The sequence below is a fragment of the Coregonus lavaretus genome (assembly GCF_964263955.1).
Source record: "Coregonus lavaretus genome assembly, chromosome: 33".
NCBI lineage: Eukaryota > Metazoa > Chordata > Actinopteri > Salmoniformes > Salmonidae > Coregonus > Coregonus lavaretus.
In genome coordinates, this window is record NC_140020.1 from 28,897,607 (window position 1) to 28,916,429 (window position 18,823).

The window sequence follows — 18,823 nt, forward strand, 5'->3', positions numbered from 1 at the left end:
TTGATCTGTCATTCATTCTCTTATCAGTGATTTCATTTGAGTAAAAAATAAGCTTTACCGGACCGGTCTTGAAATAGATATCTACAAATAAAAAAATGTCACACACACACAATTCTCAAAGTAGCAATTTGTTTTTTTTATTGATGTGTTTTTGAGGGCAGCCTTTTCCAGATGACTGCATCTAATTTGACCACTTTTACGGAGATCCAAAATCTCTTAACTAGACCCATAAATACATAATCACATTACTGCGAGTTGAAATTGCATTATCATACTTCTCCTCAGGGCTAGAACAGCACTTGACAGAATTGTATGTTTTACACGCTTGAGCCACTTATATAGTAACAGTGGAGTGAGGGGACTCGGGGGCAAAAGCAGGCCAACCTCTGGCACACACAGACACACGCGCCCACAGACACACACACACACACACACACACACACACACACACACACACACACACACACACACACACACACAGAGCAGCTGTTTCTAATGTGACCAAGTTACCATAATCCACTGTTCTGTTCCAGAGGACACAAGACAAGACGTCTTTACATTTGTTTGGGCTGCCATGTGGATAAAGATAGAGACACACTAGGGTTGAATGGCGGAACCGGTTACTGAGATTTACCGGGATTTACCACCCAAAACCACTCCCTTCTCCCGGGATAAATACAGTGCCTTGCAAAAGTATTCATCCCCCTTGGCGTTGGATTTCATGTAATGGAATTGGTGAAGTGAAATAAAAAAAATTACTTGTTTAAATAAATTGTAAAGAATAAATCACGGAAAAGTGGTGCGCGCATATGTATTCACTCCCTTTGCTATGAAGCCCCTAAATAAGATCTGGTGCAACCAACTACCTTCAGAAGTCACATAATTAGTTAAATAAAGTCCACCTGTGTGCAATCTAAGTGTCACATGATCTGTCACATGATCTCAGTATATATACACCTGTTCTGAAAGGCCCCAGAGTCTGCAACACCACTAAGCAAGGGGCACCACCAAGCAAGCGGCACCATGAAGACCAAGGAGCTCTCCAAACAGGTCAGGGACAAAGTTGTGGAGAAGTACAGATCAGGGTTGGGTTATAAAAATTTTTTCGAAACTTTGAACATCCCACGGAGCACCATTAAATCCACCAATAAAAAATTTAAAGAATATGGCACCACAACAAACCTGCCGAGAGAGGGCCGCCCACCAAACCTCACAGACCAGGCAAGGAGGGCATTAATCAGAGAGGCAACAAAGAGACCAAAGATAACCCTGAAGGAGCTGCAAAGCTCCACAGTGAAGATTGGAGTATCTGTCCATAGGACCACTTTAAGCCATACACTCCACAGAGCTGGGCTTTACGGAAGAGTGGCCAGAAAAAACCATTGCTTAAAGAAAAAAATAAGCAAACAGGTTTGGTGTTTGCCAAAAGGCATGTGGGAGACTCCCCAAACATGTGAAAGAAGGTACTCTGGTCAGATGAGACTAAAATTGAGCTTTTTGGCCATCAAGGAAAACACCATGTCTGGCACAAACCCAACACCTCTCATCACCCCGAGAACACCATCCGTACAGTGAAGCATGGTGGTGGCAACATCATGCTGTGGGGATGTTTTTAATCGTCAGGGACTGGGAAACTGGTCAGAATTGAAGGAATGATGGATGGCGCTAAATACAGGGAAATTCTTGAGGGAAACCTGTTTCAGTCTTCCAGAGATTTGAGACTGGGACGGAGGTTCACCTTCCAGCAGGACAATGACCCTAAGCATACTGCTACAGCAACACTCGAGTGGTTTAAGGGGAAACATTTAAATGTCTTGGAATGGCCTAGTCAAAGCCCAGACCTCAATCCAATTGAGAATCTGTGGTATGACTTAAAGATTGCTGTACACCAGCGGAACCCATCCAACTTGAAGGAGCTGGAGCAGTTTTGCCTTGAAGAATGGGCAAAAATCCCAGTGGCTAGATGTGCCAAGCTTATAGAGACATACCCCAAGAGACTTGCAGCTGTAATTGCTGCAAAAGGTGGCTCTACAAAGTATTTACTTTGGGGGGGTGAATAGTTATGCACGCTCAAGTTTTCTGTTTTTTTGTCTTATTTCTTGTTTGTTTCACAAGAAAAAATATTATGCATCTTCAAAGTGGTAGGCATGTTGTGTAAATCAAATGATACAAACCCCCCAAAAATCAATTTTAATTCCAAGTTGTAAGGCAACAAAATAGGAAAAATGCCAAGGGGGGTGAATACTTTTGCAAGCCATTGTAACTGTGAGAAACCGGTAAATTATAATAAATTATTAATATGAACAGCATGGTGTGAAATGGAACTGTTAAATTATATGCAACGTCTAAATCTGGGTTCTCTACAACCTCTACATGAGGAATCATCAATGCTCAGGGTGGGGACAGACAGCCCATCTCAGTATGAAGCGCAGTTCACAATGCATATAGACCTATCATCTCATCTTGGTAACTTTTATTCTTGTGACAGGTAGGCCTGCATTTGCTCCAGCATAGTCTATGCTAAAGACAGAATGCACGTCTAATTTACCCATCTCATCTGGCTTTCGGGGGTCACCTTATTTTTTAATTGTAAAGATAATTGTTTTTAAATTGCAGCTGCAGAGTTTTAAAACATCACTTGAATATTGTTGCTTTAAATCAGGGCTTGCGCGACCACTCTCGCAGTCTTTCTCTCTCTCCATCAACTCCATTCAAATTGCATCCAAAATAGATCATCCTGTTCTAGATTGATATATAGCCCTATATATAGATGTCCTGACCTAGCCTACCTGTTTCAGGTAATAAATCGAAAGCAGGATTAGCCTTATATTTAATGATGGGTTATGCATAATAAGCTTCTAACTTATAGCCTCTGTCTCTTGCGCAATTCGCAATCAAGGTGTGCTCCGCTGGCCTCTCTCCTTAAAAACGTTTATTCGCTCTTGGAGTCCCATGCAGGAAAAGCTAGACTAGAATAGTTTGCTGGACACACACACACACACACACACACACACACACACACACACACACACACACACACACACACACACACACACACACACACACACACACACACACACACACACACACACACACACACACACACACACACACACACGCACACACACGCGCGCGCACACACACGCGCACACACGCACACACACATACACACACACACACCCTGTACCATACATTCATATCCTCCTAGAGCACACATCTGCCCTGGAAGTGAGGAGGCAGAGAGCAGAAGAAAGGAAACCCCAGATCCACTTGAAGTTCATTAGATCATCCCTGTCCTGTCTGTGTGTGTAATGCACCATGACAGGGCTCTGATGAGGTAATGCATGTCACCGGACTGGAGGCTGGTGAAGGCAAAGGAAGGGTGCCACCCTGTTTAATTCTATACAGAGCAGATCAACGTGGATGTGTATGCCTGCTCGTTTGATCTCAAATATTTGATTAAGAAGATGGTGCCAGGTGTGTCATAAGATCTTGGTTTAATGAAAAGGAATGCTCGAAGGCATACACAGATTGGTTGCTATGAAGGAAGTTCTTCCCCATAGAGATCCTATAATACGCTCTACTTAATTCTGTGTTTCTTCCTATGTTACCATCGCCTCAAGCGAGACTGTTTTGGGCCTTGTGTCTGCAGACGGTCCATTTATTCAGAATTTATTGATTTGATTGATCTGTTTTTGACAGGTGTGGAAGTGAACCAATCTACTAAAATACACATAAACACGAATAAGTCAGACTAGTACAGATGCAGTAGTAAGTGATCAAACACAGTAAAACCTACACAAAATAAATTCATTTCCCTGGTGATGATGAGGACGCGTGGCATTTGTTTTTTCAATTTAATGCAGTTAAATAATTTTCCCCAGGCGAGTGCAACATGCTAGCCGTCCTGTCCTGTACATCTGTAGACTCAAATACTGTATGTGTGGATTTTAAAAAATGAAACTGTATTCAATATTTTGTCCAGAGGATGTCAGTCATCTCAGATGTCTGTCTGAGCCCTATGTTCCAACAGTCACTAAACCGTCTAATAAAACCACACATCAACGTTACCTCCTTTATGTTATGGTCAATTGAAAATCTGAAAGCAGAAATATTGTGTTTGATATGTACAAAGCATTTACAAAAGCTGTCTGGATGTGGATGTGATGTGGGTTCTTTGTGTGGGAATCGGCAAGCCTAACAGCCGTCCTAATCCTTTTAAATACAGGCAGGCGTCTGGGAGACAGCCCAGACTGAACACTGGTGTCAGAAGTGGAATTCCGTCTACATTTCTACATTAGAATGAATTACGATGAATGAATGGTGTAATATGTAGGCTAAGCTATGGTGATGATGGATGACAAGGTGGATGCGCCTCCTATCCTAGTCATAGGAAGAGAGAGAGTGTGTGTGTGTGTGTGTGTGTGTGTGTGTGTGTGTGTGAGGGAGTGTATGTGGTATTGAATATAATAGTGCTGCTGTGTATTCCTCTTTCTTGGAGACTTAAAATAGGTTAAGTTAATATAGGTTAAGTTAAAGCTACAATATGTAACTTTTTGGGTGACCTGACCAAATTCACATAGAAATGTTAGTTATAGATCTTTCATTCTCGCTGAAAGCAAGTCTAAGAAGCGGTAGATCTGTTCTATGTGCGCTATTTCCTGTTTTTAAGTTTTGTTTGTGTGTCTTTTACCTTCGGTTTTGTACACCAGCTTCAAACAGCTGAAAATACAATATTTTTGCTAATGGAAAACATATTTCACAGCGGTTTAGATTGTACAATGATTCTCTACACAATGACTGCTTGTTCTGTTACATAAACTGAAAATAGGCGCACTATTATAATTTTAGCAACCAGGAAATGGCAGAGTGATTTCTACATAGTGCATCTTTAATATAGGTTAAAGGTGCACTATGCAGAAATCGCTCTGCCATTTCCTGGTTGCTAAAATTCGAATAGTTCGCCCATTTTCAGTTTATGTGACAAAACAAGCAATGTATAGAATAGATAATCATTGTACCATCTAAACTGCTGTGAAATATATTTTCAATAACACAAAATATTGTTTTTTCAGCTGTTTGAAGCTGGTGTACAAGCCGAAAGTAAAAGATGCAAAAAAGAAACGGGAAGCATAGAAATATCGCACATAGAACAGATCTACTGCTTCTTAGACTTGCAGATCTTTAACTCACCTTAGAATAACAGATCCATAACTCACCTTTCTATGTGAATTTGGTCGGGCCGCCTAAATAGTTCCATATTGCAGCTTTAAGTTAATATAGGTAAAATTAATATAGGTTAAGTTAAAATAGTTTACATTAATATAGATTACATTAATATAGGTTATGTTTAGTCACACAACGTCCCATTGACCCATATTTAATAATCACATTTCTCATGTTCGGAGCTTATAAACAGCATGTTTGACATTAAATAAAACAGAGGTCTATTGTGGGTTTGGGTCAGAGTGAGCTGGGTTTATCAGACCATAACATGTAGCGTACATCCCTCGCTAGCTACTAGCCATATGTTATCTGCATACTATGCACGTCTGTCTTACGGTCATCAGAGACCACAGTCTTTTACATGAATTCACAGTGAACGGGTGGAGTATCTGTTTTATATACAACCGTAAACTTTATCTGTAGAGGTTACAAAAATGTCAACCACTGACAAATGGCATAAAATGGGGGAATAATTAGTTATAATAATTCAACTATTATTTGTTCATTATTGTTTCATAAATATAGACAGTATTACATTTAGTCAGCCATACTGTATATTCCACCAGACATTCAATAATCTATTGGTAAAAGGCAAGCATTGCCAATGCAAAACAACCAACCAAATCAGCACCAGTTCTACCATCCATCCCTATGGTCACTATAATAGATGAATGTACTGTAACACCATGACCAGATTTCTGGCATGTTTACACCACTATTGTATCTACACTACATTGCCAAAAGTATGTGGACACCTGCTCGTTAAACATCTCATTCCAAAATCATGGGCATTAATATGTAGTTGATCCCCCCTTTGCTGCTTTAACAGCCTCCACTCTTCTGGGAAGGCTTTCCACTAGATGTTGGAACATTGCTGCAGGGACTTGCTTCCATTCAGCCACAAGAGCATTAGTGAGGTCGGGCACTGGTGTTGGACGATTAGACCTGGCTCGCAGTCAGTGTTACAATTCATCCCAAAGGTTTTCTATGGGGTTGAGGCCAGTCAAGTTCTTCCACACCGATCTCGACAAACCATTTCTGTATGGACCTCGCTTTGTGCAAGTGGGCATTGTCATGCTGAAACAGGAAAGGGCTTTCCCCAAACTGTTGCCACAAAGTTGGAAGCGCAGAATCGTCTAGAATGTCATTGTATGCTGTAGCGTTAAGATTTCCCTTCACTGGAACTAAGGGGCCTAGCTTGAACCATGAAAAACAGCCCCAGACCATTATTCCTCCTCCACCAAACTTTACAGTTGGCACTATGCATTGGGGCAGGTAGCGTTCTTTTGGCATCCACCAAACCCAGATTCGTCCATTGCACTGCCAGATGGTGAAGAGTGATTAATCACTCCAGAGAACGCATTTCCACTGCTCCAGAGTCCAATGGCGGCGAGCTTTTCACCACTGCAGCCGACACTTGGCATTGCGCATGGTAAGCTTAGGCTGCTCGGCCATGGAAACCCATCTCATGAAGCTCACGACGAATGGTTATTGTGCTGACGTTGCTTCCAGAGGCAGTTTGGAACTCTGTAGTGAGTGTTGCAACCGAGGACAGACTATTTTTACGCACTATGCGCTTCAGCACTCAGCGGTCCCGTTCTTGTGTGGCCTACCACTTCGCGGCTGAGCCATTGTTGCTCCTAGACGTTTCCACTTCACAATGACAGTTCCACGTTGAAAGTCACTGAGCTCTTCAGTAAGGCCATTCTACTGACAATGTTTGTCTATGGAGATTGCATGGCTGTGTGCTCGATTGTATACACCTGTCAGCAACGGGTGTGGCTGAAATAGCCGAATCCACTAATCTGAAGGGGTGTCCACATACTTTTGTATATATAGTGTATATTTAATACATATCCACTGAAGAAAAACCCTGTTCTGTTCCAATACCCACCACTATTACTCCCTATTAATGAAATTCCATATAGCTCATCTTCCCATTTTTGCTGCTTGGGTCCCTGTCTTGTCCCCCTCCCCCACTCCCCCTCTCCCTGTCACTGTCACAAAGGCTGGCCCCAGCAGGAGCAGGATGCGTCTAGCTTGGCCCTGGGTGGGGCTGGGGGCCGGTGGGGGCCCTTTCTTCACTCCCCCTGGGGATTTGCATACTAAAGCCATGCCTCACAACTGCTAGCTAGCTACCGTTCTCTTCCTGAATGCATTTTGGCAGAGAGGGAAGTGTGTGTGTGTGTGTGTGTGTCTGTGTGTCTGTGTGTGTGTGTGTAACAGCGTGGCCCTCCCCCAAACACAAAGGACTCTCCAGAGCCCCTGCCTGTGCCGGGTATCTGATGAACGGGGGGTTGGGTTACCAAGCCTGTCCTACTCCTCCTCTCTCCCTCCCTCCTTCTCCTCCCTCTGTCTTATTGTGCCAGGCGGGGGGAGAAAGGGGGTAGAGGAGGATTATGAGGATAGGGGACAGAGTTGTGTTTTTGAGTCATCTCCAAACTATGTCAGACAAGATGTTACTGTCTGTTTGTGTTCTCATTTTGGCTTCACATGAATAATGCTCTGCTTTAGATGACTGTTCTGTTGTCTGTTTGTGTCTCTTTAATGCTGAGACGTTGAGTGTTTGACATGTTCCGTGGTAGATGCACAGTGTGTTTGACATACAAGTGTCTCTGTGTGTGAATGATTGTATATGACATGAGACGTATGACGTGTGTGACACAGACGCACAGACACACAGACACACACCATACCCCCTCGCCCTCTCACACACAGCAGTGACTACACACCTCCTGACAGTCATGCGTTTTCCTCTCCCCTCCGCAGCCCTTCCACCCCATGGTGAACCTGCAGTGTTCGTCAGAACTCAGGATGTTCCTATGTGCCCTCTACACTCCGGTGTGTACAGAATACGGACGCATGACACTGCCCTGCCGACGGCTGTGCCAGAGAGCCAAGAGAGACTGCTACAAACTCATGGACATGTTCGGAGTCACCTGGCCAGAAGAGATGGACTGTAACAGGTTAGAAGTCTACTGTACTGTAGGGTACACTTTTACACACCTGGGGCACATATATGTTTTGGGGTATCATTCCTTTTACCATTAATTTATCAGGAAATACCTGGTCATTTCAACATCAATAAGAATGACATGGCAAAATGGTCATTACACAATAGTAACACTTGATTTCCTTGCAAATACAAGGTAAAAACAGTGGAAACAGTATTGTAAAATACTACCTTTGTGTCTTTCTGTAATTGAAATATGTGTCTAACATAAGCTGTTTCCTCTCCGTCCCCCAGGTTCCCAGACTGTGACGAGCCATACCCTCGTCCTGTAGATCTGCTGTCCAGCTCAGATTCCACAGAGTTGCCCATCTCTGTCCAGCGCGACTATGGCTTCTGGTGCCCCCGCGAGCTCAAGATCGACCCCGACCTGGGCTACACCTTCCTGGGTGTGAGGGACTGCTCGCCCCCCTGCCCCAACATGTACTTCCAGCGGGACGAGCTGGTCTTCGCCCGCTACTTCATCGGCGTGGTGTCTATCGTATGTCTCTCTGCAACCCTCTTCACCTTCCTCACCTTCCTCATTGACGTGTCCAGGTTCCGCTACCCGGAGCGGCCAATCATCTTCTACGCCGTGTGCTACATGATGGTGTCCCTGGTCTTCTTCCTGGGCTTCCTATTGGAAGACAGGGTGGCGTGCAACGCAGCGAGCCCCGGGCGCTTCCGGGCGTCCACCGTCACCCAGGGCTCCCATAACAAGGTGACCCATCATCGGCGTAGTGATTGATTGATTACCTGATTGTTTAATTAACGAATCGATCGATTGATTTTCAATTTTCTCTGTGACATTCAGGGCTATTATAGCAAAGAAGCAGAAATGATCCCATTTTTCTTTGTTCGACATTTTCAATGATCTTGGATTTTTCAATGTCTTCAGTCTTTTTTAAACCTCCCTCCCTCCCTCTCCTCCAGGTGTGCACTTTGCTTTTCATGGTGCTCTACTTCTTCACCATGGCTGGCAGTGTGTGGTGGGTCATCCTCACCATCACGTGGTTCCTGGCTGCCGTGCCCAAGTGGGGCAGCGAGGCCATCGAGAAGAAGGCCCTGCTCTTCCATGCATGTGCCTGGGGCCTGCCCGGCTGTCTGACCGTCACTCTGCTGGCCATGAACAAGATAGAAGGGGATAGTGTCAGCGGGGTGTGTTTCGTGGGGCTGTATGACCGCACGGCGCTGAGATGGTTCCTGCTGGTTCCGCTGGGCCTGGATGTACTGGTGAGAGGGCTGGAATGAGTCACAGTGGGATTAGGTGTGTAAGAAATGGCAGCCTATTCCCTATATATGGAATAGGGTGGCATTTGGGATGTACCTTGTGGGTATGTGTGTGCAAAGTTTATGTGTGCACGTGCACAAAGTTCAGTAAACGTGTTGACACTGTCTGTGCCTGCTCCTTCGATTATACCTGAGTCATACACATCTCAAAATCTATAGGAAAGTGGATCTGAATGGAACTGAAGGAAATTATTGAAATTGTTAGCTACCCAACCAATATACCATATCTTATGACATCATCTTTTGTCTAATCCCTCCATATCAACTCTCTGATTCTAGGTGGGGGTGGCGTTACTGTTAGCGGGCATCCTGGCATTGAACCGCGTGCGTATGGAGATCCCTCTGGAGAAGGAGAATCAAGACAAGCTGGTGAAGTTTATGATCCGTATCGGGGTGTTCTCTGTGCTCTACCTGGTCCCTCTGCTGACGGTCATAGCCTGCTACCTGTATGAGAACAGCTATAGGACTGTCTGGGAGACTACCTGGGTGCAGGAGCGCTGCAGAGAGTACCACATCCCCTGTCCATATCAGGTGAGATCCATACTCTAACCACATCCCCTGTCCATATCAGGTGAGATCCATACTCTAACCACATCCCCTGTCCATATCAGGTGAGATCAATACTCTAACCACATCCCCTGTCCATATCAGGTGAGATCCATACTCTAACCACATCCCCTGTCCATACCAGGTGAGATCCATACTCTAACCACATCCCCTGTCCATATCAGGTGAGATCCATACTCTAACCACTACACCACTTCCCCTGTCCATATCAGGTAAGATCCATACTCTAACCACTACACCACTTCCCCTGTCCATACCAGGTGAGATCCATACTCTAACCACTACACCACATCCCCTGTCCATACAAGGTGAGATCCATACTCTAACCACTACACCACATCCCCTGTCCATACAAGGTGAGATCCATACCTTAACCACTACACCACATCCCCTGTCCATACAAGGTGAGATCCATACTCTAACCACTACACCATATCCCCTGTCCATACCAGGTGAGATCCATACTCTAACCACTACACCACATCCCCTGTCCATACAAGGTGAGATCCATACCTTAACCACTACACCACATCCCCTGTCCATACAAGGTGAGATCCATACTCTAACCACTACACCACATCCCCTGTCCATACAAGGTGAGATCCATACCTTAACCACTACACCACATCCCCTGTCCATACAAGGTGAGATCCATACTCTAACCACTACACCACATCCCCTGTCCATACAAGGTGAGATCCATACCTTAACCACTACACCACATCCCCTGTCCATACAAGGTGAGATCCATACTCTAACCACTACACCACATCCCCTGTCCATACCAGGTGAGATCCATACTCTAACCACTACACCACATCCCCTGTCCATGTCAGGTGAGATCCATACCTTAACCACTACACCACATCCCCTGTCCATACAAGGTGAGATCCATACCTTAACCACTACACCATATCCCCTGTCCATACCAGGTGAGATCCATACTCTAACCACTACACCACATCCCCTGTCCATACAAGGTGAGATCCATACTCTAACCACTACACCACATCCCCTGTCCATACCAGGTGAGATCCATACTCTAACCACTACACCACATCCCCTGTCCATACCAGGTGAGATCCATACTCTAACCACTACACCACATCCCCTGTCCATACAAGGTGAGATTAAGTGTTTGATGTGATTTTCGATTGCATTTGCATTGATGTCAGAGTGGTTAGAGGGACAATAGAGCCCTGAGTACCAGGCCATTAGCGGTCTAATGGTCATTAGGGTACTACTAACGTATGTCCTGAGTGCATAAGAGGAGAATACCGTAACTCAACGGTCACATGGAATTTTACTGCGGTGATGACTCATGACTGACGGTGTGGCGGTAATATGGTCACCGCAGTAAAATTCCATGTGACCGTTGAGTTACGGTATTCTCCTCTTATGCACTCAGGACATACGTTAGTAGTACCCTAATGACCATTAGACCGCTAATGGCCTGGTACTCAGGGCTCTATTGTCCCTCTAACCACTCTGACATCAATGCGAATGCAATCGAAAATCACATCAAACACTTATCATCAAAACAGTATGTGCTTTTAAAACTCACCTCACTGTGATGATCAATTTGAAGAAAGATGTTCAAAAGCAGGTTGAAACTGAGTATAAAATATGGTTGTTGTGGATGTTGTTTCAAAGCCTAACATAATGAAATGGACAACGCTTTCTAAGGTGATGATTAATTCAAAACACCCATATGCATATTAGAGATTATGCATATGCATAGGCTTATGAGCCCAAGCCCGACAAAAACCTTGAATTAAAATGATGATTGTGCTGTTATACAATACATAGCCTAGCACATATTATGCATGACAGAAAAACATACAACAAAACTGATTTAAGATGTCTTTGGTACATAATTGGTCTAGTCCATACTCCAAAAATAAAAAAAATTATAGTAATCGCCTTTGAGTGTGGACTGTATTATTATGCATACTGGATGGACTGGTTACCTTATGCAATACTCCAAAATGTATATCCACGAGTCTTGGAGAGAATGTGTAGCCCTAGGAGATGCTGTTGGTTCATTGATTTTGCAGGGCGGCTTACAGTTAGCTTACAATTATAGTAAATTTGTATATGATTTTGAATAGCCTAGTAATGGGGAATTTTTTTATGTTTTCATAATTAATAGGCTGACACATTACCTTTAGCTACAGAATATCTCACCACTATGCGTTTCCATCTTCTCCTCTCTCTCCTTTATTGCCAGATGGGCTGTCTACAGTTTAGTGAAATATGTTAAGTTACGAAAACATGTTACTATCGATGTTCCCGAACAGATTTCACTTGGTTTCCCAAATTAAGCACTGGGTAGCTGCAGGAACAGGGTTGGGGAACCCGTGGCATACAGAGTTTGGGCGGAATATCGCCTGTCGCGCAGCGAGAGCATGCCCCTCAAACAGTGGTTGATGTTTGGAGTGAAATAAGTGTTTTTATATTTATTTCTCAGCTGCTCATATTAAGCACAGCTCCTCTATAAAACCGAAGTAGCCTATCCGGCAACATTGAAAAAAACGGACTCGCAGGAAGGCGCGCGGCCTCCATTCGCTATTCGAGTCCATAGCCGACGGAGGACAGGTCTTTTTTCCCCTGCCCCTGTTCCTAACCATTTGATGGAAACAAATTTTACATATGAGTAAAGACAAGATTAAATTGAGAATAGTCTGATGGGTGAAAATATGATCACTTGATGAGAGAACAGCTGTGCAGCCTGAGGCGAAGATGGAGCACAAGCTTTTTTTCCGACTTTCTCAAATCATCAATAGCGTATAGTCGCATCATGCAGCCCATAATATGTTTTGATTTACATTTACATTTACGTCATTTAGCAGACGCTCTTATCCAGAGCGACTTACATTCTATGGTTTGTATGATTCACAACTAAAGTTGCTAAGTAATTCTTAATCTAGTGTAGCCTATAGGACCTGTTTCAAATGATCACTTTTAAGCTCAACATAGCCACTTCATATGCGCACTCCATTCTATTTCATTCAGCTAAGTTCATTCATTACAGAGAAATCACATTATATAAAATAATGTTACGGGACGTTAAGCATATCTTGTCAGCTAAATGAATAAGCCTACAGCCTATGGCGTGGATCATAGCCAGATAAAATACAGTAGGCCAACTCATATTCTTTTGCATGACAATAACCGGCTGACAGAATTTCATGACCACCACAGCCCTAGGTGAGATCCATACTCTAACCACTACACCACATCCCCTGTCCATACAAGGTGAGATCCATACCTTAACCACTACACCATATCCCCTGTCCATACAAGGTGAGATCCATACTCTAACCACTACACCACATCCCCTGTCCATACAAGGTGAGATCCATACCTTAACCACTACACCATATCCCCTGTCCATACAAGGTGAGATCCATACCTTAACCACTACACCATATCCCCTGTCCATACCAGGTGAGATCCATACTCTAACCACTACACCACATCCCCTGTCCATACCAGGTGAGATCCATACTCTAACCACTACACCACATCCCCTGTCCATGTCAGGTGAGATCCATGCTCTAACCACTACACCATATCCCCTGTCTTACCAGGTAAGTAACATATACCCCCCTACTTAACCACTACGCTACATTGCATCTACTCTAACCACTATACCATATACCTGTCCATACCAGGTAATACCAGATTATACACCTACTGTAACCATTTATAGAAACTACAATCAGCTACACTCAAATATTATTATAACCCCTACAGTACATCAGTCATTGTCAACCAGGGGGCCTTGGACCCCTGAGGGACCTCAGTGAGCTTTCAGGGGGTCCCACGAAAAAAGATGCAATAGAATTTTGGTGCCAAATTCAATACGGGAAAGAAAAACAACAGAGAAAGAATACAAAACATATTCCGGTCTCACACAGTAGTTGTATTCCCAACACACCTAGCTCCAGTGTTCCAGTGCAAACAGAGACGAGGAGAGATCTCAGGTTGGTTCTATTTAATAGATGAAGCACTTCAGAGAAGCTCCTCTCTGCCTGGAGCTGTGGAACACATCCCCACTCATCTGGAGAAGCAGTTAATAATTCAAACACTTCATCCTTGCTACTACTGTAAGTTGGTAGCATTTGTGTGTGTGTGTGTGTGTGTCTATATATGTGTGTATGTGTGTGCTGTACTTCTTTTTCTGTCCTCCTTAAAGGTTTTGTGTTAGTAGTTATTGTTGTGGCACAGATAGCAGGGTTTTGATGGGTAGAGGAGTGAAAATATAATGCATATCCGCTCTACTTGCTGTTTGCTGCAAGTGTCTTCTGCTCACCCTACTCACTGGGGCAGTTTTTCAGTGCTATCTATTTATCCAAACAGCTCCATTGCCACGTTTGGATGTGTGATGGTGTGTAATCTCTTGCCTTTTAGTTAGTTCTAAAGGAAGGCTGGTTGGCACACAGTAGAGCGTTTGTGTGCATGTGTGTCTGTCTGTGTGTACATGTGTGAATGTGTGTGTGTGCATGCGTTTGTGTGTGTGTGTGTGTGTGTTTGTGTGTATGAATGTGTGTACCCCCAACAGAGATGGCTTATGACGGCATTAGAGGCCTGTTACAGTGGGGGGATGGGGGAAGCAGAGGGGGAAGGCTGACTGGAGGCAGGGTGAGGCAAAGAGTCATTTGGGGCCTTAATCTGTCATGCAAACATTACTGCGTAAGAGAGCAGTGAGTTCATCTCTCTCTCCCAGAGGTTCTGTTGCTGGGGGGAAAATGGATCAGAGAGAAGGGCTATGCTATGTTCTATGCAGCTATGAAGAATGTAAAGCTACACAAGCTACTGTATGGACGAAACTACACAGACAAAATGTAATAGTGATGAATGTCTGTGGTTTGGTAACGGCTAGTTTTTTTTATAGAGAAAGACTGAGAATGGGCAGCCAGGTCTCTGTAGGCCTGCTGACTGCCCTTCATAACTGTGTGATGTGTGGCGGATGTGAGTGGGAGGACTCTGCTTCCCCAGAGCACACATATATACAGTAACACAGTAGCTAGCATGCAAACAGACCATCCCCAGAGCACATATATACTATAAAGCTATGATTCAGCAGAGACCTATATACACTATATATACAAAAGTATGTGGACACCCCTTCAAATTAGTGGATTCGGCTATTTCAGCCACACCCGTTGTTGACAGGTGTATAAAATCGAGCACACAGCCATGCAATCTCCATAGACAAACATTGGCAGTAGAATGGCCTTACTGAAGAGCTCAGTGACTTTCAACGTGGCACCGTCATAGGATGCCACCTTTCCAACAAGTCAGTTCGTAAAATGTCTGCCCTGCTAGAGCTGCCCCGATCAACTGTAATTGCTGTTATTGTGAAGTGGAAACGTCTAGGAGCAACAACGGCTCAGCCGCGAAGTTGTAGGCCACACAAACTCACAGAACGGGACCTCCCGAGTGCTGAAGCGCGTAGCTCTCAAAAGTCGTATGTCCTCGGTTGCAACACTTACTACCGAGTTCCAAACTGCCTCTGGAAGCAACGTCAGCACAATAACTGTCCGTCGGGAGCTTCATGAAATGGGTTTCCATGGCCGAGCAGCCGCACACAAGCCTAAGATCACCCAGCGCAATGACAAGCGTCGGCTAAAGTAGTATAAAGCTCGCCGCCATTGGACTCTGGAGCAGTGGAAATGCGTTCTCTGGAGTGATGAATCACGCTTCACCATCTGGCACAGTTGGTAGAGCATGATGCTTGCAACACCACAATCGTGAGTTTGATTCCCGCAGGGGCCACCCCATAAGAAAATGTCAGTCACTTTGGATTAAAGTGTGTGCGTAATGTCATAGAGAAAGAGAAAGGCTGTGAAAACCAACCAGAGCTACCACTAGGGTCCATAGAAATATTATCACTAGACGTGTCCACCCATTACAGACCCATTGGCTTGAATAAGGATGGCCATTCTATTTCTACGGGTCAGTCCTGCTGCATCCACCCTGTGCCTTTCTACAACTTCCCCTCTGATTAGAATAATTGGCCAGAACCATATGAGATGCCAATGTAGAGGAGTTTAGAAGATAAGACATATTCACTGAAGGGACGTATGGCTCCAGTGATTCAGTCTCTCTTCTTATCTCATTCTGTAATAATGAGGCTCTCTGAGCTCCAGGCTGCTCTGCCTGCCTGCCTGCTCCACTCATAATGAGGCCATCAGGACTGCTGTGTATGTGCGTGTGTACGGAAAAAACAGGAGAAAAGTGTGTGTATGTTTCTTACAGGGATAGAGGGAGATAGATATTCACATACTGTACATCAGTGGAGGCTGCTGAGGGGAGGACGGCTCATAATAATGGTTGGAATGGAGTTAATGGAATGGTATCAACCACATGGAAACCACGTGCTTGATGTGTTTGATACCATTCCATTGACTCCATTTTGGACATTATTATGAGCCGTCCTCCCCTCAGCAGCCTCCACTGACATACATACACTATGTGTGTGCGTTTACTAAGGCTGCTATGGTGTTACACTGCAGTGCAGTGATGCTGTGTATTTACAGGTATGGGTGCGAAGATGAGGAGTGGCGTGTGTGTGAAGATGAGGAGAGGCCACAGGTGCACAATCTACAGGGGGAGCACGGAAGAGAGAGGGGGGTGGAGGGAAAGAGATCTAATTAGAGGAGGGACGTAGAGAGAGAGGGAACGAGTGGGGATGGATGGAATGGAAGTAGAGAAAATGAGAGCGGGGGTGAAGGGTGGGAATGAGAGCGAGAGAGAGGGGAGAGAATGAGAGGGAGAGAGTGGGAAGGAGAGAGAGTCATGACATTGTGTTGGCTGCTGATTTGTTTATGCCTGTAGCGATAAGCTGCTGAGTCTGTTAGAAAATACATGCATGTGGGAAAACACACACGACTCAGAAGTATAGTGCCTCACTGCCTTGCAGACAACCTACCGTAGCGTCATACTTACGGAGAACTACATTCTCACCCACGCATCCTAGCAGACATGTACAATCAAACGTACGCACAGACACACTGTTTCACTCCAGTACAGATTCTTAGTAGAGCACCCCCTTATGGCAGACACACTCACACCTCTCTCCTCTCCATGTGTGACCTAGGTCGAGCAGACCAGCAGACCAAACCTGTCCCTGTTCCTCATAAAGTACCTGATGATGTTGGTAGTCGGGATCCCTTCAGTGTTCTGGGTGGGCAGCAAGAAGACCTGCTTCGAATGGGCCAGCTTCTTCCACGGACATAGACGCAAAGAGTAAGTCTCTAAAACACGTTCTCTCCCTAATATCAATATATTTCTCATGAAGATCAATGGTTTTCTAATGACTTGCACGGTTAGTGGACATTTTAATTTGATCAAATAAATATGCTATTGTATATGATATGGAATGGAGGCAATGCACTGCATCTTAATATATTGTACCTGCTGGCTTTAAGTAAATTCAACAGTGCTGTGTAGAGGTGTGGGTGCTGTATAGTACTGTTAGTGATAGGCCCCCTCTCTGCACTCACCCCCCTCCCCTGTGATCAGAGCATTAACCCCCTCTCCCACCCCCTGTTCCACACACTCCTCCTTCCTCATCTACTGTTCCACCTTCCCTTTCTCTCTCCCGTCCCTTCTCCGCCTCTCCCTCCCCTCCATCCCTCCCTTCCCCATCTCCTCGTCCCCCTCCCGCTCTCCCTTTTCCAGTAGCGTGGTCAACGAGAGCAGACAGGTACTCCAGGAGCCAGATTTTGCTCAGCTGCTCCTGCGGGACCCCAACACCCCCATCGTGAGGAAGTCCAGGGGGACGTCCACGCAGGGCACCTCCACCCACGCCTCCTCCACCCACCTGGCCATGCTGGACGAGCCCCCCAGTGGGAGCACCAGCCGGGCAAGCAGCGTCCGCAGCGCCCGAAGCAAGATGAGCAGCTTCCATGGAAGTCTGCATAGATCCAGAGACAGCAGGTAGGGATGGACGGGATGGTGGAGGGGACAGTTGGTAGTGGGAACAGATTGATTTAATTGATTTGGGGATGGAAAAAGCCAGATGTGGAAAACAGGTAAGGATGAATAGAGGTGAAAATGTGTATATCTGAAAGGGTTTGGTAAGTGTTAACAACCTGGAGTATTAGTCATGTTATGTATAGTCCCAGAAGCCTGACCAACCATCTCTCTCCTCTTCTGTGTCAGGTACACGGCATGTAGTTTCCGTGGAGTTGACGATCGCCTCCCCTATGGCAGCATGCCCCGCCTCAACGACCAATCAGGGTCTAGACACTGCAGCACCAACCGGCTAGACAGCCTATCAAAGCACGGCTCCACCCAGCGCCTGGATAGCCAATCACGGCACAGCAGCATCAGGGACCTTAGCAACGTCACCCAGGCCATTCAGAGCGCCCCCGGCAATGGAATCCACAGGGTCCTAGAGGAGGATGGAGCCACGGCCTGAACTGAGAATTCTAAACTCGCAAAACGAACCTTAGCCTCTACCCTAAAACCCATGCCAACCTTTTAGCTATACAAGAAGTGTCTAGGACAGGTGTCAAACTCATTCCACAGAGGGCTGAGTGTCTGCGGGTTTTCACGCCGCCCTTGTACTTCATTGAATTAAGGTCACTAATTAGTAAGGAACTCCCCTCACCTGGTTGTCTAAGTCTTAATTGAAAGGAAAAACAAAAAACCTGCAGATACTCGGCCCTCCGTGGAATGAGTTTGATACCCCTGGTCTAGGGGGTAGAGGTTGATTTTGGACTGGACATATTACAG

At 45.1% G+C, this 18,823-nt stretch overlaps 1 protein-coding gene across 4 annotated transcripts in view; it reads left to right on the forward strand.

Moving 5' to 3' along the window:
- The window catches only part of fzd3a (frizzled class receptor 3a), a gene marked incomplete at both ends in the record, with an annotated part of 22,706 nt that extends 4,200 nt beyond the window's left edge, over positions 1-18,506 (forward strand). The window contains 7 exons of one of the 4 annotated variants that reach the window (XM_084150937.1): positions 7,996-8,192; positions 8,474-8,936; positions 9,149-9,448; positions 9,785-10,036; positions 17,181-17,329; positions 17,765-18,022; positions 18,248-18,506. In XM_084150937.1, coding sequence (XP_084007063.1) covers positions 7,996-8,192; positions 8,474-8,936; positions 9,149-9,448; positions 9,785-10,036; positions 17,181-17,329; positions 17,765-18,022; positions 18,248-18,506 — 1,878 coding nt within the window. Of the gene's footprint in view, positions 1-7,995; positions 8,193-8,473; positions 8,937-9,148; positions 9,449-9,784; positions 10,037-17,180; positions 17,330-17,605; positions 18,023-18,247 lie in introns of all 4 variants that reach the window. The other 3 variants (XM_084150938.1, XM_084150939.1, XM_084150940.1) reach the window with 3 other exon arrangements.
- Between the last annotated feature and the right edge of the window lie 317 nt (positions 18,507-18,823).